This window comes from Pteropus alecto, unplaced genomic scaffold (assembly GCF_000325575.1).
Source record: "Pteropus alecto unplaced genomic scaffold, ASM32557v1 scaffold44, whole genome shotgun sequence".
NCBI lineage: Eukaryota > Metazoa > Chordata > Mammalia > Chiroptera > Pteropodidae > Pteropus > Pteropus alecto.
The window spans coordinates 6,667,351-6,691,214 of NW_006436812.1; the positions used below are offsets into that span (position 1 = coordinate 6,667,351).

The 23,864-nt window shown below is 56.4% G+C and overlaps 4 protein-coding genes across 16 annotated transcripts; 1 reads left to right on the forward strand and 3 right to left on the reverse strand.

Annotated features, from left to right (window-relative positions):
- Positions 1–143: 143 nt before the first annotated feature.
- Positions 144–3,487, reverse strand: HAGHL (hydroxyacylglutathione hydrolase like). Its single transcript, XM_025048411.1, is given in 11 exon segments — positions 144–488; positions 771–850; positions 1,216–1,261; positions 1,263–1,498; positions 1,750–1,810; positions 1,876–2,039; positions 2,296–2,306; positions 2,471–2,492; positions 2,494–2,538; positions 2,870–3,012; positions 3,415–3,487. Coding segments are annotated over 11 exon segments (1,026 nt in total). The 3' UTR covers positions 144–343.
- CCDC78 (coiled-coil domain containing 78) lies at positions 3,074–7,933 on the forward strand. Of its 13 annotated transcripts, XM_025048305.1 has the most exons (13): positions 3,074–3,794; positions 3,905–4,282; positions 4,522–4,815; positions 5,050–5,142; positions 5,315–5,371; positions 5,485–5,552; positions 5,628–5,706; positions 5,804–5,929; positions 6,130–6,317; positions 6,385–6,792; positions 7,447–7,513; positions 7,592–7,692; positions 7,792–7,933. In XM_025048305.1, exons 2-13 carry the CDS (start codon positions 4,223–4,225, stop codon positions 7,901–7,903), a joined length of 1,653 nt encoding a protein of 550 aa, XP_024904073.1. In that variant the 5' UTR covers positions 3,074–3,794; positions 3,905–4,222; the 3' UTR covers positions 7,904–7,933. The 13 variants fall into 13 exon arrangements, 10 of the variants coding, with proteins under 10 accessions (XP_024904073.1, XP_024904072.1, XP_024904075.1 ...); XM_025048304.1 differs by having other exon boundaries at positions 3,074–4,282; XR_003046937.1 differs by lacking the exons at positions 3,074–3,794; positions 3,905–4,282 and having other exon boundaries at positions 4,289–4,815; positions 6,385–6,547; positions 6,712–6,755; positions 7,596–7,692; positions 7,792–7,926.
- Positions 7,934–8,016: 83 nt separating this feature from the next.
- Positions 8,017–11,010, reverse strand: FAM173A (family with sequence similarity 173 member A). The gene is made up of 5 exons (XM_006914002.3): positions 9,382–11,010; positions 8,896–9,000; positions 8,665–8,805; positions 8,402–8,452; positions 8,017–8,272 (listed from the first exon to the last, which is right to left on the reverse strand). The coding sequence occupies exons 1-5, from the start codon at positions 9,541–9,543 to the stop codon at positions 8,051–8,053; spliced, it is 681 nt and encodes a 226-aa protein (XP_006914064.1). The 5' UTR covers positions 9,544–11,010; the 3' UTR covers positions 8,017–8,050.
- A 1,357-nt stretch (positions 11,011–12,367) lies between these two features.
- On the reverse strand, positions 12,368–17,752 carry METRN (meteorin, glial cell differentiation regulator). The gene is given in 6 exon segments (XM_006914003.3): positions 12,368–12,922; positions 13,000–15,789; positions 15,893–15,952; positions 16,886–17,231; positions 17,233–17,287; positions 17,556–17,752. Coding segments are annotated over 5 exon segments (822 nt in total). The 5' UTR covers positions 17,654–17,752; the 3' UTR covers positions 12,368–12,922; positions 13,000–15,526.
- Between the last annotated feature and the right edge of the window lie 6,112 nt (positions 17,753–23,864).

Consider the following 23,864-nt stretch of genomic DNA (forward strand, 5'->3'; position numbering starts at 1 on the left):
TCAGCCTATCCCCATCTCCACTGAGCCCCACCTCTAATAAAGAGACCTCCCTCTGAAAATGGCTTCTAAGAGCTTCTGCCAGCATTGAAAAGGCCTTTCAAAACTTTAAAGTTCAGAAGCCTTGTGCACCCCATTAGGCTATTTCCCAAACACTCACGTAGTGGGGCAAGTCCACCACCAGGAAATACCAGAGTGTCCACCTTATGAGGCTGGGCAGCCAGTTGGGCAGGGGTTTGGACGGCTCTGGAGGCAACCCTCCTATGGGCCCAGTCATCCCAAGGGCCGAAGAAGGTAGAAATGTACTTCTTGGTCCCACCGCAGGTCCACAGAGTGCTTACTTTGGTTAGAGTGTGCTCAGGAACCCCCACTGCAGGGCCTGTGGCTGTAGAGGCTCAGCCGCCTGCTCAAAGCTAGTCAGCTCCCTACAGAGCACCTCCAGGACCTCAGCTGGGACCGCCTTCCTGGTGAACTTGCTCACAGGCTCCTCCCTGTGGAGAAAAGGGGCACCGACAGGGCTCAAGGGGAATTGCTGGGCAGGTCCTGGCAGAAGATGCTTAGCTGAGCAGCTTCTCCTCAATGCCAATCAGCCCAATAACCAGTCCCCCAACACCTTACTCTGTGTCCAAATGCCTGCCAAGGAGGCACTACGCCAGCCTGCTCTGAAGTGCAGTCCCTGGGGAGAGCCCAAGGCCTCCTGAGACACATTGGCTCATGCCTTGCCATATGCTTCTAGCCTGCCTCACAGGAAGACCCAGGATACCGGCTAGGACACCACCCTTAGGAAGGGGTTGTAGAGATGCTCCTCGCCCAGAGTGGATGGGACTGTGGCTATGTCTTCCTCATCCCTTTTCTGGAATAACCACAAGCCCTTGTCACACCTCGCCTGAGAGCCTCAGGCAACTTGACTCCACTCAGCACCAACCTGGGGACCAGAGCAGTGGAGGGGCTGCCTTGCCTAGTCCAGCCCCAGCCCAGACCCTGAGGGCAGCCACTCATGGGCCAGTCCTATAGGCTGCCCTATTCCCTGTCCTAAGTTCACCAACCCTTCTCCTCATCAATGGGAGCCCCTCAGCCAGGCAGCACACCCCAGGCTAAACCAGGTCTGGTCACCCTGGGCTAATCATGGCAGACTGACCTTGCAGTATCGCCCCTGGATCTCAGTCCTCCCCCCACCCTCTAGCTCTCTCACCATTGAGAGGGGAGTAGTGACCACACCTTGACCCAGGACAGCTTGGCCCTCACATGGTTATTGCAGGGCTGTCTGTGCAAACTTGAGGTGGCCCAGTGTGTGCTCATGGCCACAGAACACCTTCTGGAGAAAGGAGGCACTTGGGGTACACAGCACTGCCACAGGCAGAGATGGGGACAGGTGCTCACCCTGGCTGGCCTGGCCAGATCCCTCCCCAGACCCCAGCACCCTCCCGTGCACCCTCTCCCCACACCCAATCTGCCCTGAGCATTTTTTCTGCACTCCTGGCATACGGCAAGCGCGTCCTTCCTAAGGGTGGTGTACTAGCCAGTGTCCTGGGCCTTCCCGTGGGGCAGGCTGGGAGCATATGGCAAGGCATGAGCCACTGTCTGGGGAGGCCCTGGGCTCTCCCCAGGGACTGCACTTCAGAGCAGGCTGGCACAGTGCCTCCTTGGCAGACATTTGGACACAGAAGAAGGACACAGCCTGTGGGTTGTGCAGGGAGGCTGGAACCTGAGGGAGAGGAAGAGACGGGCAGCTCACTGCCTTGGGGGGAGAGCACATCTCTCTGAGCTGTGCTCTCCAGGTGTCAACTGCAGCAGGCCAAGAAAAGCATGTCCACTGAGGAGAAGAGTGGGTCAGAGAAGGTGGAATGGGGTCAGAGGGAGGTGAGTGCGGGGCAGCACTACCTGAGAACATGGGCAGTCGGATCCGGACACTCGTCCTCCCACAGGAAATAGCTCACGTGGCCAGAGGTATGGCCCAGTGTCAGGAGGCAGCACACATGGATGGCCCCAAATTGCAGAGCAGGTGGTGTGTGAGGCCAGTGGCTTGGCGCCTCCCAACTCTCCTAGGCAGTGGTCCCCAACCTTTTTGGCACCAGGGGCCAGTTCTCCTATGAGAATCTAATCCCTGATGATTTGAGGTGGAGCTGAGGCAGTGATGCTAGCACTAGGGAGCGGTTACAAATCCAAATGAAGCTTTGCTCGCTCACTGGCCACTCACCTCCTGCTGTGCAGCCTGGCTTCTAACAGGCCACAGATGGTACTGGTCTGTGGCCCCAGGGGTTGGGGACCCCTGCTCCCCGGGGCACACTCATTCCTTACCATGCGCCAGCCTGTGGGTCAGCGCACAGATGCACTAGTCCCAGCCTGAGCCAGAGACATGCCAGCTCCGCATAGCCCCAAGCATGGTTCCTGCAAATGGGTGAGAGCAGGATCACACTGGGGCCGAGGTGGACTAGAGGCCGTAGAGCCTTGGTCTGCACCAATTGCACTCAACAATGGTGGTGGGTAGTCAGTACGATTGGTGGTCAGTGATACTCCCTCCAGGCCTACTATCTCCAGCAGCTGAAAGGGTTGGGAGTTAGGGAGATGCGAAGGGTCCAGGTTTGGCGTAAACAGCGCCCCAGGCAGGCCAGGACGGGCGGGGGATAGGGGAGATCCAGCAATTACTCAGCGCCCAGTGTGTACAGAACTGTTAGGTACCAGAGGAAGGAGAAAGAGGAGGGCTTGACCTCAGAGGAAGCCCAAGATATAATCAAGAAACCCTAAACGCCAAACCACCAGAGATTAGAAAACAGAGAATGGGTTTGCTTCAACCAAGGTGGTCGGGGAGCCTCTTGGAAGGGGGACTGGCGGGTCACCACCCAAAATGCCTGGGCCCACAGCCTGTTCTCACCTTCTTAAGCACAGCCACATCCGCCCACGTGTGCTCCTCAATGACCAGATACATGTAGTTGTCCTCAAGCACAGGGATGACCTTGACCGTGGTCGCAGGGCTCAGCCACTCCGAGCCTCCTCCCCAGCCTTCAGAGCCCCTTCCTCAGGGTAGGGCTTCCCTCTCCGCACCCGAGGTAGGGCTGTGCGCAGAGGGGTTAGCTCCGCACACACATACACTAGAGGTCCGAAAAGGAGCCCCGCTCCCTGCTCTAAGAACGTGCCTGTGGAATGCCTGGCTCCAGGCTCAAGTCGAACAGCGGTTGCGAACTCCAGGTCCTCGCCAAGCCACAACCGGTGGTAGGACCCGCCCCTCCTACGTCATTCAGCGTTTCCCCTAAGCCATGCCCTCTCCCTGACTCCGCCTGCAGCTTAAGTTGCGGTCCTGGTAGGCCACGTCTCCCTCAACAGGCCCTGCCCCTATCCAGGCCTGCCCCGCCCACCCGGCCGCTTCTCAGTTGCGCAAGGCCGGCCCCCCATTCCCCCTTTTCCTGGCCACCTACTTACCGTCGAGGATTGCGCCAGCCGGCTTCGCGGCCCCGAACGACGCCCGACGAGGCGGACTTCGGGTGCTGGTCATGGGTCCCTTACACAGCCGCCGCTAACGGCCCCCATCCTGCCCGGCCCGGAACCTGCGCTCGGCTGGGACCCAAAGCCCGGCGGTCGGAGAGCGCGTGCTCGGGTTGGGGCCTCACGCACGTCCTGCCCATCGCGCCCAGTGCTTCGGCACTTCCTCCGCGAAGCCCTACTATGTCCTCCCGATCCCCTCTCCGGACCCTGATTGGGACGTCTACATTCCTTTTCTTCAGGCTGGGGGTGCAGGAATCTGTCCGGTTTGTTTGCCTGCCCGTCGCAGCGCTCAGCCAGCACTGGGAGGAACACAGAAGGTGCCTAATGAGCGTGTGAACCCATATGGTAGGACAGGGTACCATGCGTGAAGATAACAGTAACAGCAGCGGTAACTCCTTTTTATGCGCGCTGTCCCCCATCTACCCAGGCTGGGTGTTTTCAAGCACCCCTTGTTCCATCCGCGCCCCAGATGAATGCAGGGAAGCTGGTCTGCATTTCCCAAGTGAAGAAATTGAAGCCAGAAAAAAAAAAAAAATGGATCGCCATATATGGAAAGAACTGAGAATTCCTTCCACCTCCCCAACCACTGAACCGCCCTGTCTGTCCTCATGGGCGGGACGGAGAGGCGTGCCCGGGAGACTCCCGGGACCAAGAGAAGCCTTGGCAACACAAACCACGGTGTTGCAGCAACAGGCCAGGAGGTGAGGCTGCACTGGCCTTGAGGCAGCCAGAGTACCTTCTGTCTATGGAGTATGCAGCAGCCCCAGGCCCCAGGCCAGGGGCCCCACCTGGGCCCACTAAGAAAGTGAGTCCTCCCAGGATGCTGCTGCTTCTGCCATGGGGTTGGGGTTTTCCCTGTCCCCTCAGGGGCCAGGAGGGGGGGCAGGGACCCATGGCCTGTGCCTGATCCTAGCCTTGGGCCTGGCTCCCCCAGCTCAGCTAGGCTTGGTGTGTGTGCATGGATGGCTGGTGGCTCCAAGGGAATGGAAACCACAGCCCAGCCTGAGACGCACCTGGTGGGGATGGGTGGTGGTGCCGCCCCAGGTTCTACCACTAACTGAGGACTGGCTGCTAGGAGTCCCTGGAGGTAGCCCAGCTGGGACCACCAGTCTTAAGACAGAGCTTCCCTCAGAGCTAGAGCTGAGTGAGCAGCAGCAGCTGCAGGTGAGTGTGGGGGCCCTGAGGAGCTGGCAGGAGGGTGGGTGCCTGCAGGGTTCCACAGGTACCACCTCTCGCCCTGGGCACCCACAGATCTCTAAGGAGCTGGTCGACCTGCAGATCACAACCCATCGCCAGCAAGAACAACATGAGGCTGAAATCTTTGAGCTGAAGAGTGAGGTGGGTACTGATATGTGCCCATGTGTGCCTTCCCGAGTGCTTGGGGTGAATGCATACTTAGGACCAGTGCTGTGGGGGTGCAGGTGTGCCCCCACCGGATTGTGCACACCCACACAGTGTCTGAGTCCCTAAATGTCCCGCATATGTTTTGTGTCCATGTGTGCCAAGCCGGATGCTGACCTGCCCCAGGTGGCCCAGAGGCAAGTATACCTGCTCATCCTAGTCTCCCCACAGGTCCTGCGGTTGGAGAGCCGGGTGCTGGTGCTGGAGCTGGAGCTACACGGAAAGCATGCAGCCCCAGCAGAGGCTGATCCAGAGCCCCGCCAGGTGCCCACACAGAAGCTTGGGTACAAAGCTAAAAGGCAGGGTCACTCTGACCACTGCAGACTCCAGGCCACCATGAGTGCATGCAGGGCCTAGGTGGGTGAGCTGGGTGGGAGCAGAATAAGGGTGCAGTGCAGCAGGGGTGCGTGAAGCTGGGACCTGCTCTCCCATACAGGTGCAGCCCAAGGACTTCTGGACCCCTAAGGACAAGCAGCAGAAGCTAGGGAATGGCGTGAGTGTGCAGTGACCTAGCCTGGAGGCCTATCCAGGTTTCTCCCAGCCCAGGGTTGGGGTGGGATAGCGCAGGGGACTCAGAACTTGGGGTCAACCCTGTGAACCTCACAGCTGCAGAGAGACATGAAGCAGGCACTGGAGCAGCAGAGGGCCCGGCAGCAAGCACTGGAGACACACGTGTGAGTGGCTGTTCCCAAGGAGCAGAGGGAGTCCCCTTCCTTGGGTCCAGCTGAGTCTCATACCTATGTCCACAGGGTAGCCCTGGGCCAACAGCTACAGGGAGCCCAAGAGAAAGCCAAGACAGCTGGGCAACAACTAGCTGCACAAGCCATGGTGAGGTTCAGCCGTACCCCATTGGGGGTAGGGATCCTATAAGCTCAGCAGAAGTCCACCTTAGGAAGCATAGGTTCAAGGCCGCTTCCACCCCCAGGTGTTGTCCACCTGCCAGGGCCAGCTCCGCCAGACCGAGGCTGAGAACGCCCGGCTACAGCTGCAACTCAAGAAGCTGAATGAGGAATACGCCATCCGGTTGCAGCGTTGTGTCCAAGCCCTGGCAGTGAGTGATAGGCAGAATGGCCCTGTGCTGGGTGGGAGGCTCCTAGGTCCTGGGGAGCCTAAGCCTGGCTGGGGTTTGCCAAACTGCTTTAGAGACCCTGTGGGCCCCACCTGCTGCACTACCAGACCTGTTCCAAGGAGGGAATTGTGGGGAAGGGGTGTGGGCCCAACCAAGCCCCAGCCCTGCCCCATCACTTCCAGGAGTACACAGATGGTGCAGGCCAGGCACCTACAGCTGCAGCCCTTCAGACATTCCTCAAAACCACTCTGGAGGACATCCGGGAAGCGCACCACAGTCGTGAGCAACAGTTGGCCCGGGCTGCTCGAGACTACCGCAAGCGTCTGGCAGATCTGAGCCGAAGGCATGAGGAACTGCTGGTCAGCCACAGGTAGGCCCTTTCCCTGAGATGGGAATCTGGGATGAGGTGACCCTATATGACCTGGCATGTCACTTAGTGTACAGCAGGCATTATTGCACCCCAACGGGGCACCTGAGATCCCCAAAGCTACCTTTGATGCCGCCACCTTGGATCTGAAGCCACTGCCCCTGCACTTGGTCACCAAGCTCAGCCACCTGCAGGAGGACCAGGCAAGGCTGGAGACACAGCTCCAGGCTCAGGTGACCCCTCTCTGCTGCCCCATTCTGGCCTTAGGACAAAGAGCCCAGACTCCCTCTAGAGCCTGTCCCAGGCTCAGCAAAGCCCCCACCCCAGGGCCTCCGAGTAGCTACCTTGTTCTGCCAAAGGACTCAAAGGGCTCAAGACACTGCTCTTGTTCCCACAGAAGGGACCTGGAGAAGCTTCCCAGGGGAGCACATCAGAGCCACAGTGAGTGTCTTGCTGTGGTTGTTGTGGGGACCAGCAGGTGATTATTATTCTACCAACTTTTAACTGCTGGGCAGGGTTCTGGTTGCAGTAGTAAACAAGGTGGCCCATCTCTACCCTTGGCTCTAGGTCTGTATGGGAAACACTAATAATTAAAGAAAAGCTAAGTGCCTGGGGTGAACAGGGACCCTGACGAGAGAGAGGCTGACCTCAAATGAGAAGGTCAGGGAAAGCCTGGGGGAAGGGAAGCTTCAGTTGAGCCTGGAGGACAGGGCAGGAGCAGGCTACCTGGTGCCCTCCACAGCCCTTGTCTGTGGACCTCCATATTTCTAACTGCAATAGACAGGGGCTTATACAGGCCTACCTCCCAGGGTTTTGGGAGACAAACCCCCAGCATGGGAGGAGGCCCCCCATCAGCATCCCTACAATGGAATCACTATCAAACTGGCCTTGTGGCTTAACTCTCCTTGAGCAGCCAGTGGGCCCTCTGTGCCTGGGCTGCTCTGCCCTGCCCAACGTAGAAAAATGGCTCCAAGGCCTGGGCAGGGCCCACAGTGGCAGGTGGGCCCATGCTGTCCTGAACTTGGCCCCAGGAAGCACCTCAAAGATCTAGGTGCCCCAACTTGAGCAAAGTCACTGGTCAGCGCCTGGGCCAATGCCGGCCCTCATGTCCACCCCCATTCTCCCCTCACAGGGGCCTGGAAGCTGCATCCTGGGCCCATATGCATCAGAAGCTCCGAGACTTCTTCCGTGGCACCCAGGTAGCGAGTGGGTAAGGCCTAGTCGGGAAGCTCTCCTCACACTCGTCTTGGCTCATGGTTTATGCACCCCCATGCCAGGCAGAACTGGAACAGGAGCGGGCACAGCTGCTAGTCCGGGCCACGATGGCTGAAGAGCAAGTTTCTGAGCTCAAGGAATATGTGGACCAGCACCTAGGCAGGTGGGCTCTCGGGCAGGTGGGATATATGGAGGTCCCAAACACTTGAGGCAGGGCTTGTCCAGAGCCAAGCAGGTGACTAAACCTGGTTTCTCTGAGCAGGTACAAGCAGGAGATCCTAAGGCTGAGGAAGATTATAGGTACAGAGGACCTCCAGAAAGTGGGGGCTGCACCTCCAGCCAAGCCTCAGCGCCCAAGGACTCGCAGCCGCTAGCTGGTCATCAGATAAACTCAGAGCACAGCTCTTCCCACCCAACGTGGAGCCCTCCTCACAGCCCCATCTTGGGGACTGATTCCACCCAGCCCTCCAACCAAAAAGAGTCGGGGTGGAGCCCACTGAGTCTTTATTGTGTCCACGTTGTCAGCCAGCCTGAGGCTCAGGGGCCCTAGGGACCAAGACAGAACTGGGTGCTGGGGCAGCCTGCATAGCTAGCCCACCACTGTGGATGTCATAGGCCCAAACACGGTCCAGGCCCTCACCCACCACAGCCACAGGCTGCCAGGTTGGGAGAGGGAAGCGCCCCGACACCACACGGGCCCCTTCGGGCAACTCCGCCTGCAACTTCTCCTCCAGCAGTGGGAGCTGTGGGAGAGAGCAAGAGGGTGGAGTGAACAGGGTAGAACATGGCTGCTCCTTCCCAGCTCCTCCAGGCCCAACACATATGCTGGGGTGGCCTGGGCCTCCCCTGGGGTTAGCAAACCCCAGACCTACCACACTGGGGGCCAGGAACACAGATACATTGTAGCAGTCTCTCAGGCTCACCTATGGGAAGAAGAGGTCACCTCAGAAGGGAATGGGACCCCAGTCGGGGAAGAGGTCTGGTGGGCATAGGGTTATCATGGCTTCCGAGTGCCAGCCTCCAGCCCGCCCAGGTGGCAGGGGCTCCTGGGGCTGTCAGGAGGGTGGCTGTGCCAGAACTGGAAGCGTGGAGATCAGGTGTGGGGTCTGAGGGGATCCAGGACTCCTCAGGTTACCTTCCAGAGGTCCTCACGGTGGTAGCAGACACTGCCGGCACAGCCTGCCCTCCAGGCATACAGCCGTGCCAGTCCGACCAGCCACGGGTTCAGCTCGTAGCCCACAGCTGGGCGGAGACCACACCTATGGGCAGCCAGCACCTGTGGGCACCAAGAGCATCAGGCCCAGAAAATGTAAGGTGCGTTAGTGGGAGAGCCATGAGGACCCCCCCACCCACACACACTCCTTACAATCCTGCCATCACCAGAGCCCAGGTCCACCAGTTTTCCAGAACGACCCCGAAGCAGCGACAACACGTGCTCCACCTGCCGCACACTCGCCCCAACATAGGGTACCTAGGCAAGAAGAGGAATGGCGCTAGGAGGGCTAGACTCACAGGTCTGGTCTCTAAACCTGAATCACACTACACGGGGGGCGGAGGCTGCCCCGGGCTTCCTTTCTTAGCATAGGCTGACTTGCCTTACCAGAAGCAGGTTCCAACTCACAGCCCGGCTGGCCCTTATGTACAGCACCTTCCCGCCTCCTCTCACACCGGGGCTCAGCTCCACAATGCAGGCATCCCCAGCCTTGGCCCCGCCCACCGGCTAGAGCGCCGTCCCACAAGACCAGCAGCCACGCCCCGCCAGAAGCTACACTCGCGGGAGTCTGGAGCCAGTTCCTCCGTAGGCCCCACCCCGCCAGGAATCCCACCCATCGGCATGGGTCCCGCCTCTCACCTGCAGCCGCAGCGGCACTCGGCGGAAGCCAGGCTGCAGTAGCAGCGCCCACACGGCGTAGGCGGCGAGGCCGGACCCTGCGGCCACCTGCAGCAGCTCTAGTGCGCCCATCTGCCGCTTGCGCAGCTCTGTCAGCGCCTCGGCTGGGTCATCCTGCTCCATAGCCGCGGGACGCGCAGCGACCCTCACACCGTCCAGCGCGACGCCGGAAGTGGCGGGGTGGAGGCTGTGGCAACGCCGGAAGGGGCAGGGGCCGACGGGCCTGTCCCTTCGCGTTCCGCTCTGCAGAGGCCCAGGGACCCTACCTGGCGCTCATCCAAACACATTGAGATCGCCATCGCCCCAAAAGGTACTACAGCCAGCAGCTAGACCCTATGGCACTCGGATGCCCCTCCCCCTTGTTTCAGAGCCATTTCTGCCACTGTCTTTTTAAGGCTACCGAATAGTCATGGGATTCCCCACTAATCATCTTGTACCCAAGCAGTAGACGCCCTCCTGAATTCTCATCATTCTCATCATCATCAGTTGCTGACCGCTCCTCGTATAACTCGCTGTATTAATCTTGACCTGGCTATCATCCCTTCGCTGACAAAATCTCTCACAACGTCTTGACACTGACAAATCACCTTTTGACTCCACTTGATAACTTATAGGAAGTTTCTCTAACCAATGTAGATTTTTGACAGTCTACTTAAAGTTCTTATTTAAAGGATGAAAATAGTAAATACTGGGCTAGGTATGCCATTGTAACTCTTTTCGAAGTCATCAAGGCGGCACCTTTGCCTCTGGCCACCTCTGCCCAATAGACTGAATTGTACAGTTACTCTGGCCTGTGCTCTAGCCAAGGCAAAACCGCAAACATTTATACCAATAGTCTCTATGCCTTTGACATAGTTCATGACTTTGGATTGCAATGGAAATAGCGAGGTTTCCTTAACCTTAAATGGGGAAACAATTAAAAATGGTTCTTATGTCCAAAATCTATTAGATGCCATATTCCTACCGGGTGCCTTGGCTATTAAGATACTTGGGCATTCCAAACTTGACTCCCTGGAGGCTAAAGGAAACCACCTCACTGATATATTTCCACCAAGAACACTGCTGTCTCTTAAAGGAATCAACAGCCAAACCTCTGTCATGGTCCAAAGGAATGTTCCCCCAAATGCTAATTTAGAGAAATTGATTAGAGATAACTAAAAATTGGCCCCAGAAGAGGAAAAATGATATTGGAAATCTAATAACTGTTGGTTTGATGAAAACAGAACTCTGGCTTGGGCCAAATAATGACCCATTCCTACCAGAAATTCTAAAATTCCCAGTACTGACTATTGTACTTGCACTGAATCGTGGGTCTACTGATAAAATGATAAACTTTATAAACCAGTACTGGTGGGAAAATATTAATAAGGCCACAAAAAGCACCTACTTTCCTTGCCTCACATACCCAAAATACAATCCAGGGAAAACTGTCCACAGATATTTTTAATTGTCCAATGAACCATTTGAGGTTTGGCAAATGGACTTTATTCAGCTACCCCATTTTCATGGATACAAATGTGTCTTGGTAATTTGTGTTTTTTCCACTGAGTCAAAGCCTTTCCATGTGGATTACTATCTCTTCAGTGCCTAATCCTACTGGGAAAAAAATCATCCCTACCTGGGAAACCCCTCTTGAGCTCCATAGAAGCTGGGGAACCCATTTTACTGGTCAGATATTATGGCAAGACTGTGTTGTATGGTCAGTTCTATAGCATTTTCACTGTGCTTAATCATTCTCAGGCTTTAGGACTAGTTGAATAAACCAGGGGCATCATCAAAACTAAATTGGCAAAATTTGTGGAAAACCCTCCAAATACGTTGGCCAAAGTATTGCCATCGGCCTTTCTAAATCTCAGATCTATCCTCTTTGGAACTCAAAAATTCTCACCCTTGGAGATAGTCAAAGGGTGCTGATTGATCTAGTCCCTGCCTCTTTGGATACACAGCTGATAAAAGGAGATATACTTCAATATTGCAAAAGCCTAATTATGTCCATTGAAAATAACCATGTTTTAGTTTGCAACAGCAAACACTATGTGTTGCACGTGGATAAATTATTCTGGAGAAATAGAAACCCACTTAGACAAAATTAGAGAACAAGCAAATTTCACCTGACTCTCCATTGAGATCTCCTTTGACTTATTTAGCTGGTTACGTCAGGTTTAGGCTCCTGGTTTAGGACCATTATATAAACTGGATTTTATTCTGCTCATTTTGTTTCGTATAATTATTTTCAAACTTTGTACCCGCTGCCTGTTGAGCATCAAGCTCCTGCAGAAATGATGCACCAAATAGAATGATGCTGGATCAGTGCTTCAAGATGATCAAGATGACTCTGATATAAGATAGACTTTAGATGGGAATGCCCAAGCATCCTTCCTCTTACCCTTGTTACTCAAATGTGACCTCAGTGGTTTCCAATCGCTGTGCACTTTCCCTCTGACATGGGACATGACAATCAGGAAAGGTCCTCCCTGGCACAGAGGGACAAATACCACTAAATGTGGAAAAACTGATTATTGGTCAGTGATACTTTCAGAGAAAGATCTTGATCAAAGCGGGGAAATGTGAAAATGAATAAAGGAAACCTCATAAAATTGGAGTCAGGAAGCTTTGAAGGAAGAGCTCTCTCACACTTCCAGTCACTGCACATTGCAGACTCAAACAGGAAGAAGCCTACTTTACTACTCCAGCAGGAGAGATTTTCTCCTTACCGGACAACAGCCTAGCCAATGAGAAACCACCACACTCAGCCAACAGGAAGCCACCACTACCCTGAACTCTTAGTCTCCTCCACTGGACTTTTGCTTATAATCACTCCTCTGAACTCCTTCCTTTTTCTCTATAAAATGATATTCTCCTTTGTTCTCCAGACTTGCCTGTGGTTCACCATAGTTTGCAAGCCCAAAATTGCAATTCTGTCATTCCCAAATAAATTCATTCTTGCTGGTAAAATAACTGGCTATTTTATTTTTAAGGTTGACAGTGGGAAAGGGGCTCACTGGAGGTGGGATAGCCTCCAGGCCTGGTCACCCTGGGTCACAGCCAGGCCATATACAGCGCTGTCTCAGAGAGACTAGAAAGGGTCTCTGCCAATCAGGACACCGCAAAAATCAGCCAAGCCTAGAAGCAGTTGCTCCCTCTGGCTGAAAGCCATAAGCCCAAGTGGGCAAGAAACAGGATGCGCTGGGGTCTAAGGGAGAGAGGATGGTGGAAGTTAGAACTCAGCTAAGGGACAGAGAGGAGGGGGCTGACATGAAGAAGAGATTGAGTAGACCCAAGAAGACACATGTTGGCTCCCTGTGAGTATGGTGGAAAGGAAGCCAAATGTGAGGGGCCAGGGCTTCTGGCAGTCGGCCCTGCCATGGTAGTTAAAGAAAGAGCCCCCAGGAGCTGAGACCACCTTCCTTCTCCACAAAACGTCAAAAAGAAATTGAGTTCTTGGAGGTGACCTGTCAAAGCCTGGGGATAGGATAGGAAAGTGGGAATATAGAGCTAGGACCTCCTCTTCACCCCACCAAATGGCCATAAATATCAGGGACTGTGCGCAACACAGGCATGGGAATATAGAGCCAGGACCTCCTCGTCACCCCACCAAATGGCCATAAATGTCAGGGGCTTGTCTGAACACAGGCCCTGGCCTGGCTACTCAGCCATCCATAACGCTGGTCAGGAGCCCCAGCAGGGACAGGGAGTGCTTCAGACACTGGGCACACCCAAAACTCTGCTCCCAACCCCCAAGTACAAAGTGCCTCACATAACTGCTCACACTAGGCCTCAGTTGCCACCAGACCTGAAAGACAGGTGTCCCTGGTTGGCAGGAAACCCCAGGGCCCTGCTACCAAGACCTGAGCCCTGGAGAGGAGAGCCAGCTCCACCTGGCTCAGCATCCCGTTTCCTTGGGGCTGTCACAGGGCCCTACCCAGAAAGGAAGGCTGTGCCCTGGGCTCTAAGCTAGGGGGAATCCTACACAGCACTTGTCTCTTGTTCCTTCATTATCCCCAGTGCCTAGAGCAGCACCTGACACCAAGATGTACTCAGTAAAAGCTTGTTTACTAAATGCGTGCACCTAACTGGCTTCCCAGCATACATACCCCACGACTCCTGTTGACATTCGCCACTCTGCTCCTTGGCCTGTCGGCACTGGACAGTCGGTGCATGCCATGTGAATGCACATGCCCAGAGGTGCCCCACAGGTGCCCTGAAGGCCAGCTCCCATAGCTCCAGCTTGCACCAGTTACCCTTAGCCACCCCCTCAGGGCAGGCATAAAGCCCCTGGCCTGACTTCCAGGGTTCCAGTGGCCCTGTTAGCCATACTCACTTCTGCCCTTCGTGCACCTCTGGGAGGAGTGCTGGTTGCAGCCAGTGTGTGCATAGGAGGCTCAGGTATGTCCTAGGGAAGGTAGGTAGAGGCCAATACCCAGCCTAGGGCCAACTTCAGAGCAGCTGCCCTACATTTTTGTGGACAGGTGGTCCAAGAGGCAGTCCAGTCACCACTAAGTGTGGCAGGGCCTCTTTCTGAATGAGAGGCTGTGGAGAGCTAACCAGAGAATCAGGGCAGGGCCAAGGGTGAGGGTGCTGCTCAGCCCTGGGAGTATCCTCCTTGGGGCCTGCCCAAGACAGGGAGGAGGAAACCAGTCAGGGTGCCCTTACTTCCTCCTCCTCTGGTCTTTACTGGGATATTCCCTTGTGGGAAAGGAGGACTGACAGGATGCTAGGGTCAGCAGTTCAGGAGAGGTCTAGGCTGGAGACCAAAATGTAGGGCTCAGTAGCACGCTGATGGTATTTATAGCCAAGAGTTTGGGGAGGTGAAAGGGAGTGGCAAGAAGCCTCAGGAGGAGAGGGGCAGGAAGCCCAGAGGGGCCTCCCATGGAGGGTGGCTGTGCTCGCCCCAACCCTGTAATTCTCATTAGCCAGCAGTAAGTAAAAGGACTCCCCCATACACGTGCTGCTTCAGAAAGCCATCCTGTGGGAAGTCCAGAGTGTCCCCAGAGTGTCCAGAGGAAGGGGTCCTATGTGTGAGCCCTGCACAGCCTCAGTTGCTGCCTGAAAGATGGCAGGACCCCTGGCCTCCACCTGCACCCTTGGCCCCTTCAACAGCAAAGAAAGCAGGTGAGAATGGGAAGCTGTTTCTAGGGCTCAGCCCAGGCATCCCCCCCAGACTTAAGCTGTGGCTCTCTTTTCCAGGAGCTGTGAAGTTAGGGTGAGCAAGATGAGCTCATTCAAGGTTCAGAAGCCCTGGCATCCCAGGGGCTTTCAGCCTCAGGCCGCCAGCTTTGTCCAGAACCACTGGCCCTTTCTGTGGCTGAAGCTGAGGAGGAAGGCGGGGACAGCAACAATGGGGCCAGTGGCAAGGAATGCTCCTTAGAGGCCCCGTTGTACGTCCCTGCCCACCAAAAACGGGCAACAAGCAGGACCCCACAGGAGTGACTCATACCCCACGGGTTCCACACGATGTCAGGATGCTCCACATGCCACAGGGGTCACAAGGGCCTTAGGACAGAGGGGCCTATTCTTCTCCAAGAGCAGGACAGGACCGGAATGATTCTGCTGAGCTCCCAGCAGACCACAGAGGGATATCAGTATCCCACCAGATTGCAACCCCTTTCCTCCCAGGGTGAAAGTGATATTGGCCTTCCTGCCCCCAAAAGGGACACGACCTGCCTCAGACTTTGGGAGTTATGGCCCATTTTCCACTCCCACTCTGAGCTGAGGAAGTGCCCAGCATTTGGAACAGGAGCAACAGAGCTGAGGCTCATGTGGGTAGGAGGTTGCAGGAACATCCCACTTAGCAGCAGCCTCTCCTCGGAGCATGGGCATGGGCTGCTGTCTCATTCACTAGCTGGCTTGGCATTAGACAAGGCCTCCTGCTGAGTAAAGTAGGAATCAGAGCAGTTCCAGGGCTGGGCTCAGGCACAGGACACTTGACCTATGTTAGCTAGTGAAATCAATGTTCTTATTAGTTATGACTATTCACTCAGAAGCAATTGGTACTGTGATGCCCTCTGGAGGCCATCCCCTCCCAACCACCGTCCTCCTGGCCCCTCCCTGAAGCCCTGCTCCCAGGCTCCCTCAGTCCAGCAGTACCTCACAGGCATGAAGGTGGTCAGCATGGGCAGCTGCATAGGCATGCAGGTGCACAGCCAAGCCAGGCCTCACCAAAGCAGCTCTGGCCCATGAAGAGGAAAGTTTCAGGGCCAGGGCTGACACCGCAGTGTAGTGGGGTGCAAATGGAGGCCTGCACCTGGCTCCCAGAGCCCCCCATCTGGAACAGTGGCAGTCTGGTGGAGAAACGGGCAACTGTAATGGTGATAATGGACTCCTGTAGTTCCATGTCATGGACAACCCTGTGGATGGTCTCATGGATCACTGTGGGGAGACACTTTGGCCAGTGGCTGGCATGTGGGGGAGGGTAGACCCCAGGCTCCCTTCTCCACCCCTTCCCCCGCTTCCTTTCCACATGAACACTCACCAAAGTTGCTGGTACATGAGGCCAAGAGGAACGCCACATCGCTACAGGGCCTGCAAGCACCTGGCATGCAGAGGAGATGGTGAGCGTAGGCCCTTTCTGGTCTTGGACCATCTGAGGCCGCCCCTACCAGCCAGAGACTGAAGGGTGAGGGCAAGTGACCGGAACTCCCTCAGGGCCTAATGGCAGCTGGAGATTTGTGGGAACACATGTGCACACACCCTGAAGACCCCCTGCATTCCAGGTGATGTTTGCAGGCTCATGCGTGCACAGACATGGGCCTGGGGGTCGTGCCCAGCAGGTGAGAACTCACCTACCTGGAGCTCAGTATCCAGGTGTACGCTCTCTTACACCCATCTCGCATGTGCGGTAACCCCTGTGGCCTCTTAGAGCTGCTTCTTGGGCCCAGAGACACCAGCCTGGTCCAGGGTTGGGGTGGGGGTGGAACAGGAGGGTTTGTTGGGCTCTGTAGTCTCTGGCCTGGAGTTGGAGGCAGAACAAAGAGACTCCACTCTCTGTGGTGGTCAGGCTCCAAGTTCCAGGACAGCAAAGAGTTGGGCCTGCTGTCCTACAGAAAGGCAGGGGCATCTCCATGGTGACAGACTCTCACTGCATTTTTGTTGTATTGGGCTGGGGGAGTGGAGAGGAGGTCTTCCCTGGGCCAGGGAGTCCTGAACAGCTTTGACCAGGGCCTTTGATTCTGTACCATCTTCATCATTCCCTTCTTCAGCCCCTTAGGGACCAGAAACGGGCATTGCCCTGCTTGGCCTCCTCTTCCCCCAATTCTGTCCCCTGCCCATTCTTTCCTTAAGATGAGTCATGGAGGAATGCCCGCCCTCCCTCTGACTTGTCCCGGGGCTACTACTCACTGTGTGGTATCTGACAAGCGCCTCAGTTTCTCCCTCTGTGCAGTGGGGAAGACAGGCATTTCCCACCCTGCCCAGGTAGAGTTTCACTGCATGGCTCCCACCTCTCCGCACTCAGACCGTCACTTACCATCCGCTCCTAGACCGTGGGCCTGCAGAGGCAGCTCCGGACGCCTGTCCTTGCTCGACTCGAAACGGAAGGAGGCCACGCGGCGGCTGATGTCGCGGTACCGGGTGGCCTGCAGGAAGAAAGCCCTACCCTCGCGGGGACCCCAGCGCATGCGTCGGCCCTCGGATGGGCCCAGGCCCTCAGCCAGCAGCAGTAGCTCCAGGGCGCCGCCCGCCCGCTCCACGAAGACCTGGGCGCCAGCAAAGGGCTGCGCCGCCCGCAGGCAGGCAATGCGAGCCCGCGCGCTGGAATCGGAGCCCAGGGTCAAGCGCAGCGCGCCCGCCAGGTACAGCCACTCAGTCCCGAACCTCTACACAGGCCAGGGCCAGCCTCCCCACGCTGCCGAGCTCTTGGGCCAGGCCACTGTGGACAGACGCGCGGCACTAAGGCGGGCATCCCGCGTCCCTAACCAACCTAGCCCCCTCTCCTGCACCCGCTCCCCGCAGGCACAGGGCTGCGTTCACTCTGTGGAGGAGGAAACTGAGGCCCAGCATCCTTTGCACTCCGGAGGGAGGCTGGGGATTTAGTGCCAGGGCGGAGCGACTCCCAACCCAAAGGGCAGACTACACCATCCCGCAGGCCCCTCCTAGGGGAGAGCGCAGCCCCAGGGGGCTGCTCCCGGGGGTCGTACCTGCCTTTCCAGCTGCGGCGGTCCTCCGAATAACCTGCGCTGGCGGCCATGGCCAAGAGGCCGCAGCACAGCGCGCAGAGTAGCGCAGGAGGCTGCATGGCGCCGAGAACCGGGAGGCTAGAGCGATCGGTCACACCGACCCTAGCCGCACGCAGCCCACTGCTGCGGCAGCTCAGAAGCGCAGCCAGGAGGACGTCGGAGCTACCCAGGCAGGCGGCCAATCGCCGCGCGGCCCCGGAACTTTCCTCCAATCGCAGCGGTGCTCGCGGGGGCGGGATGAAAAGCCCGAGTCCTCGCAGGCACGGGTTAGGAACCTCCCAGCTCTGAGAACTGTGTCGCCCCTTGAGGTAGCCCCGCCACCGGCCTCGACTTGTACGCGGTCCTGGTCTGGTGCATGTCTTCTGAGCCCTTGGTCGCGGAAAGGGGTAGGTTTAGTGTCCACCGGAACCTGGGGTGCTCATTGTGGGTGGTCCCTTCCAAGAGTGGCTCTCAGTACACATCTCCTTCCCTGGCCCCAACCAATCCCAGGAGGCTGAGGGACCAGGTGCTGGGGCTGCTGGGCACCGTGGAATAACAAAAGTGAATGGGCAGCCCTGAGCCACAAAATCAGGCCCCCAGGAGATCAGGACATGGACTGTCCAAAATGAAAGGAGGGGAATGGTGGGGAAGCACAGAGATTCTCACAGCCAGGATTTCTCCCGAGGGTAGGAGGTGGGGAGTGGCTGGCCAATGAGGACTAGAGCAATTCCAGGCTGAGTGAGGAGCAGATGGCCTGGGCAAAGGCCAAGTGGACAGCTCTCGACAGCCTGGGAAACCCCTGGGTCAGATAACAGAGTCCTTAGCCACAAAGCCAGGAGTCCAACCTCACACTAGAACCCTTGGAGTCAATGAGAACTTTAGCCAGATCTGTGGGAACCAGCATAGACTCTGCCATCTGTGGGTATGAACCCTCCATCCCACTGTTCCCGCACTCTAGCCTTCCTGCTATGCCTAGGCTTGAGTGCGTGGCTGACAGATGAAGGCAGATGGCCCAAGAGGAAGTAAGAGATTGGAGCTGCTGCTAAACTGAGCATACCAGCCTGCCCCCTCCCCAGGCCCCAAGTCTCTCTCTCAGGCCAAAGAGTAGTGAGACACCTAATAGGGCCCAGCTGGTGGGCTGAGAACCAGCTGTTATTATCATGATAGCCAAAAGATGGATGCAACCCAAGTGCCCATCAACAGATGAATGGAGAAACAAAATGTGGTCCATTCATAGGTGGTATATGATTCAGCCTTAAAAAGAAAGGAAATTCTGACACATGCTACAATATGTATGAACCTTGAGTACATTATGCTCTGTGAAATAAGCCACTCACAAAAGGAGAAATACTGTATGATTCCACTTCTGTGAGGTTCCTAATTCAGAAACAAAGTAAAATGATGGGTACTGGGCTAGGAGAGGTTGGGGGTAGGGAGTTAGTGCTTAATGAGGTTAGAGACTTAGTTTGGGGAGATGAAAACATTCTGGAGATAGATGGTGGTGATGGTTGCATTACAGTGTGAAAGTATGTAACACTACTGAACTGTACACCCCAAAATGGTTAAGATGCTTGTTTGGTTATTTGTATTTTACCCAATAAAGAATAAAAAGCAAAGGGGTAGACAGGGCCTGGGGCTGGGTACTAGAAGACAAAAGAGGTGCTGCAAAGGAAGGGAGGGGTCACCCAGGTCAGCTGCTACCACTGCCCTTGCTGAGGCCATGGGTCCACTTAGGGCTGGTCACTAGGGCCTTGGCCTCACCTGCCCTGACCTCAAGGCAGAGAGTGGGCTCTGGATGCCCTCTAGCGGCAGAGTGAAGAAATGGCCTCAGACCCACCTCCTGCCCACCTAGGGCCCCTGGCTTTCCACCTCCACTCTACCCCAGAGAATGGACCAGTGTCTGTGGGTGCAAGGGAGGGCTTTTAGACAGGTAACCTAGTCTGAAATGGGCACACTCCTGGCCCTGGACTGTCTCCTCAACACCAGGCTTCCCCTGCCCTGCCCCAGCCTCTTATTTGAGGGGTCCAGGGATGATGATGTCACTTGCAGACCTGGACAGCATCAGCTACTTGTACTCACAAGTTCCGGCCCCACTCAGGAAAACACTTGGGTAGTGTTAGCCATCAGAGGTCTGCTGCCTTTGGGACAGAGAGCCAGAAAGCCATCCTGGACCAGACACACTGAAGGTACCCAGTAAATACTTGGAGAATGAGTGTGTATGCCAATGAGTGAATGAGTGAGTGAGTGAATGGATGAATGACATCGCATATCTCAAGTAACTCCTCTGATGTCTATGCTCAGTTTGGGGGGCTCCTTCACATCCGTCAGTTCTAGATCCTTCAGTGCCCTGACCCTCCAAAAGGGGTCTCTCTTCATTCCCACCCAAAACCTAGGTCCTGGCAAGGGGCTGGAGCTAATGCTAGGACAAAGAGCAGTGTCAGAGGTGAGCCCTGCCCTAAATTGTGCCTGGAACAGGTGGCCCTGAACTCCAGTGGGAGAGGCAACCCCACAGGGTGAAGGGCACCTACCCAAGGAAGCCCAAAGTGCTAGGGGTACAGGCAAGGTGCATTCATGACCACAGCAGGGGCTGGGCTAGTTGGGGATCTGGGGGAGCAATACAAAGCCTGAGAAGAGTGCCCCAGGACAAGTGAACAGAGAGCAAGAGCCCCAATGACACGAGAGAGCTCAATATCATAACAGGGCAAACCAGGTCTCAGGAAGGTGGCCAGAGGGAAGTGAGCAGGGCCAGCCCCAGGCTCATTGGCCAGGAGAGAGTTTGGACTTGGCCTCAAGAGAACAGCGTACAGAAACCCTTCAGGAATTATGAGAGAGCCTAGAGAGAGGGGTCAAGCCTCCACTTGCTCAAGACTTCCTGAGCTCCTGCTTCAGCAAAAGAGGGGCAGAGGGAGAGATATGGGCCAAGCCGAGGCCATCCCCGCCCATGTCCCCAGCTGAGCCTGTGGCTGCCCAGATCCCTGCAGCCAAGACCACCTGAATGTGCTGCTCCAGCTGGCCCAGTGTAGGGTGCTGTCCCCTGGGTGGGGCTGGGGAATGGGGACAGCAGGTAACAGTTTCCATAACTGAGGGCCTGGGAGTGCCAGGAACCCACCAGAACCTGGGCCACTCAGTGATGTGCTCCAATGGTACCATGAGTACTGGCCTAGATAACACACCCCTGCCCAGCCTGACCTAGGCAACCCCAGGGTGCTGCAGTGACCAGCCCTCTCAGAGACACCATCAGAAAGATGATCGTACCTGCCAACTCTTCCAGGCAACCTGTGCAACTTCTGGCTCCCCTTCACCTACATCCCATTTCCCTACTCCGATCCCAGGCGGAAGCTGGCCTTGCCCTCCCACAAGCCTACACCTCGGGACACAGAACAAGATTCCTGTATATGGAGTGTTTTCCTCCCTTTGACAAGAAATCCACCCCCACACATACACCTTGCATCTTCCTGAGGAGCCAAAAATGCAGCTGCAGACTGATTTGCAGCTGAGCTAAAAATAATTGCCAGGCTCCAGCCGGGGCTGGGAAAATATCCCATTGCTAGGAGACAACCGTTACTGGGAGACTGCCATTGCTAGGCGACGGTGTTGCCTTGGTGACAACTGGGCCCTGAGTCATCCTCAGCCCTGTCTGCTCCGCCCCCTTGCCCCTGGTGAGTCCAGCGTGGGTCCCAGGAGGAGGGAGTAGAAGTTGGAAGGCAGCAGAGAGGCCCACTGCCTGCTATGTGCCACCCACGGCCACCATGGCCACTCCAGGCTGAGAGATTCTCCCTCCTATGGGCACCCACTCTGGCTGTGGAGTGGCAAGAACAGCCAAACAAACCTGCAGCCTGCCTGCCCAACAAGAGTCCCTTCCCAGGCATTCTTGGGACCTCTGCCTCTGGGTGGGGGGCTGAGGCAGTGAGGGGCCCAGTGTCTGTCTCATAGCTCCATAGCACGAGGCTTCAGAGCCGAGCCAGCCTAATCACTATAGGGTATGGGGTTCTCACCATCATGCTGAGCTAGGACCTTCAGGGCACCCCCTGGGACCCCAGACCCATTTCTCAGGAGGAGACGTACTTGCCTAAGGCCCTACCCAGGAAGAGAGTATTTGGGCCCAGGCAGGTGGCTCCAAGGGCACATATACCACTCCAGAGTCCCGCAAGGAGAGTCCCGATGACCTCCTGTGAGGGCGTTTCAGAGGTGCTGCCCCTAGCCTTGAATACCACAAGGGGTTACCCTATCACAGGCATCCCCATTCCCATGTGACAGGGGCTCCCTCTCACTTAGCCCCCAAGGTCTCAGGGTAGGATGTGCCAACAGCCTTCAGTCCTTATTGCCCATGACTCCAGAACTGGAATCCCCTAGCAGCCTGGATTGGGGAGATTCCTCCATGCCCAGGTATCAATATAAGGGGTGCTCCAGATGACAGAATAGTCCAGGTAAGAGAATGTCCTAGGTGAGAGGTGCTCCAGATGAGTTGATGCTTTACGTGAGGGACTGATGCCCTCCTGGCCCTGGAGAAAGGCCATGATGGCAGAAGCTACAAGAGTAAGGGGCAAGGCTGTGGGCTGGCAGTGCTGGAGACTCGGGGCTTCACAGGCTGCAGGCAGAGGCCTGGGAGGATGACAACCATATCTATACTGTAAAGTAATACCTCTGTACCACAGGGAGAACAGGTGGGAGGCATTGGGAAGAGACCAGTGAGGAGGTAGCTGCCATCAGCTATGGAGGAGAAGGATGCTTGACACAGGGAGGGATGACAAAGGTAGAGAGATGAGCGGTCCACAAGTGTTCAAGAGGCAGGCCTTCCACAGCAGTATATCATATCCCTTTGAATAACTGCTCTTTGCTCAGATTCTTCCAAGGCAAGTGGACTTCTCAGGCGCCTTTGAGGGCAGAACTTGCTCTCTCTGCCTGAGGTCCTGGCCCCTGCTGAGGGGCAAGAGCCCCCTCGAAGTCTGAAGTAAAACCCTGCCTGCCAGTCAGGACAACATGCATGCCAGGGTCCATGCCAACCTAGGCCTCTGCACATGGGGTGGAGGCTGAGCTGGAAGGCCAGCCTGCCAGACTCGCACACTGGACAGCACTCTTTTTCAGTCACCCCAAATGTTTTCACACATCCCATCTTACCTGCCCATGCCGAGCCTCCACTGAATCATGTGAGCATTGTGATTCTTTAGTCCCTGCCACACAGGAGAGCAGCCTTCACCCCACGGCCCACACACAGCAAGAACAACACCCACCTCAAACCAGCTAGGGTCCAGCCAGTCTGACTCCCCCTCCTGTTGCCTCCATCTCACACCAGCCCCAACTTCTGGTCAAAACGCTAACACTGAACACCAGCTGGTTTCATTTCTACGAAGACACTATCTCAGGGAGCCTTTCTCCCATCTCAGAGGCTCTTGCTCTCCCCACACCTGGTCCCTCTGCTCTCTCTGCTCCCAGGAGACCTCAGGATGAGCACTATTAGCCTCCATCTCCTCCCTGAGCCTGCTGGGGCTTCTCCAGTGGCCCAGACAGCCCTCCACACCTACCTGTCATATCCCACCTCTTCTCTCTCTTCCAGCCTGCTCCCTACAAAGCAGCTGCCACCTCCACATCTAATCTATTCCAGAGGGAACTTGCCAGGCTCCTTAAGGCCTCAGGACCTTTGCATACCCATTCCTGGACCACTTCCCTACCCTCTCACCCTTGAGGTCTCAGCTCAAGTGTCATGTCCTCAGGAGCCCTACCAACCACCACCCTCGCAGGTCACCATCACATGGCCCTCTTGAACTTTCATTGCTCTCAAAATAGTCATTCTCTGAAATGATCTGTTGGTCACTTGCTTCTCAGCTCTGAGGGTGAGTAAGTGTGTCCCCCCGCTGAGGGGGTTTTCTGGGCCTGGCACCCAGCAGGTGCACAGGAGATGTGAGGGCCTTGAAGGAGGACTGGACACGGGCTCCACAGGAGGGGTGGTAAGGGTGAGGTTCCAATCGTTCTCTCCCCCGCAGGTGGCAGCCAAAGGCTGGGACGCAAGGGGCCGACCGGAACTCCATAGGACCGCGCACCCCAGGGCCAACCCCCGGGGCCAAGGGGCTCGAGTCCTCTTAGCCCCGCAGAACTTGGGGTCCCCACAGCTCCTCGCAGTCAGGACTCGCTCCAGGCCCGTTGTGCAGCCGCGTGCCTTGCCCTCTCTTTCCTCTCTCTCCTGTCCTCCTCTGCCCTCCCCTCCCATCCCCGCGCAGCCGCGCACCCGGGTTTGTTATTGCGAGGGCGCCCGCGGCGAAGATGGGGGCGGGGTGCGTGCTGGAGCTGGCGCGG

Excerpts from the sequence above, each read along its gene's own strand:
- CCDC78 (XM_025048301.1), top strand. The coding sequence starts at position 4,315 with ATGGGGTTGGGGTTTTCCCTGTCCCCTCAGGGGCCAGGAGGGGGGGCA. Across the intron at positions 5,143-5,314 it reads CTGATCCAGAGCCCCGCCAG|GTGCAGCCCAAGGACTTCTG; the intron begins GTGCCCACACAG and ends TCTCCCATACAG. Across the intron at positions 7,693-7,791 it reads GTGGACCAGCACCTAGGCAG|GTACAAGCAGGAGATCCTAA; the intron begins GTGGGCTCTCGG and ends TTCTCTGAGCAG.
- FAM173A (XM_006914002.3), bottom strand. The coding sequence starts at position 9,543 with ATGGAGCAGGATGACCCAGCCGAGGCGCTGACAGAGCTGCGCAAGCGG. Across the intron at positions 9,001-9,381 it reads GAGTGCCGCTGCGGCTGCAG|GTACCCTATGTTGGGGCGAG; the intron begins GTGAGAGGCGGG and ends CTTCTTGCCTAG. Across the intron at positions 8,273-8,401 it reads TGTTCCTGGCCCCCAGTGTG|CTCCCACTGCTGGAGGAGAA; the intron begins GTAGGTCTGGGG and ends TCTCTCCCACAG.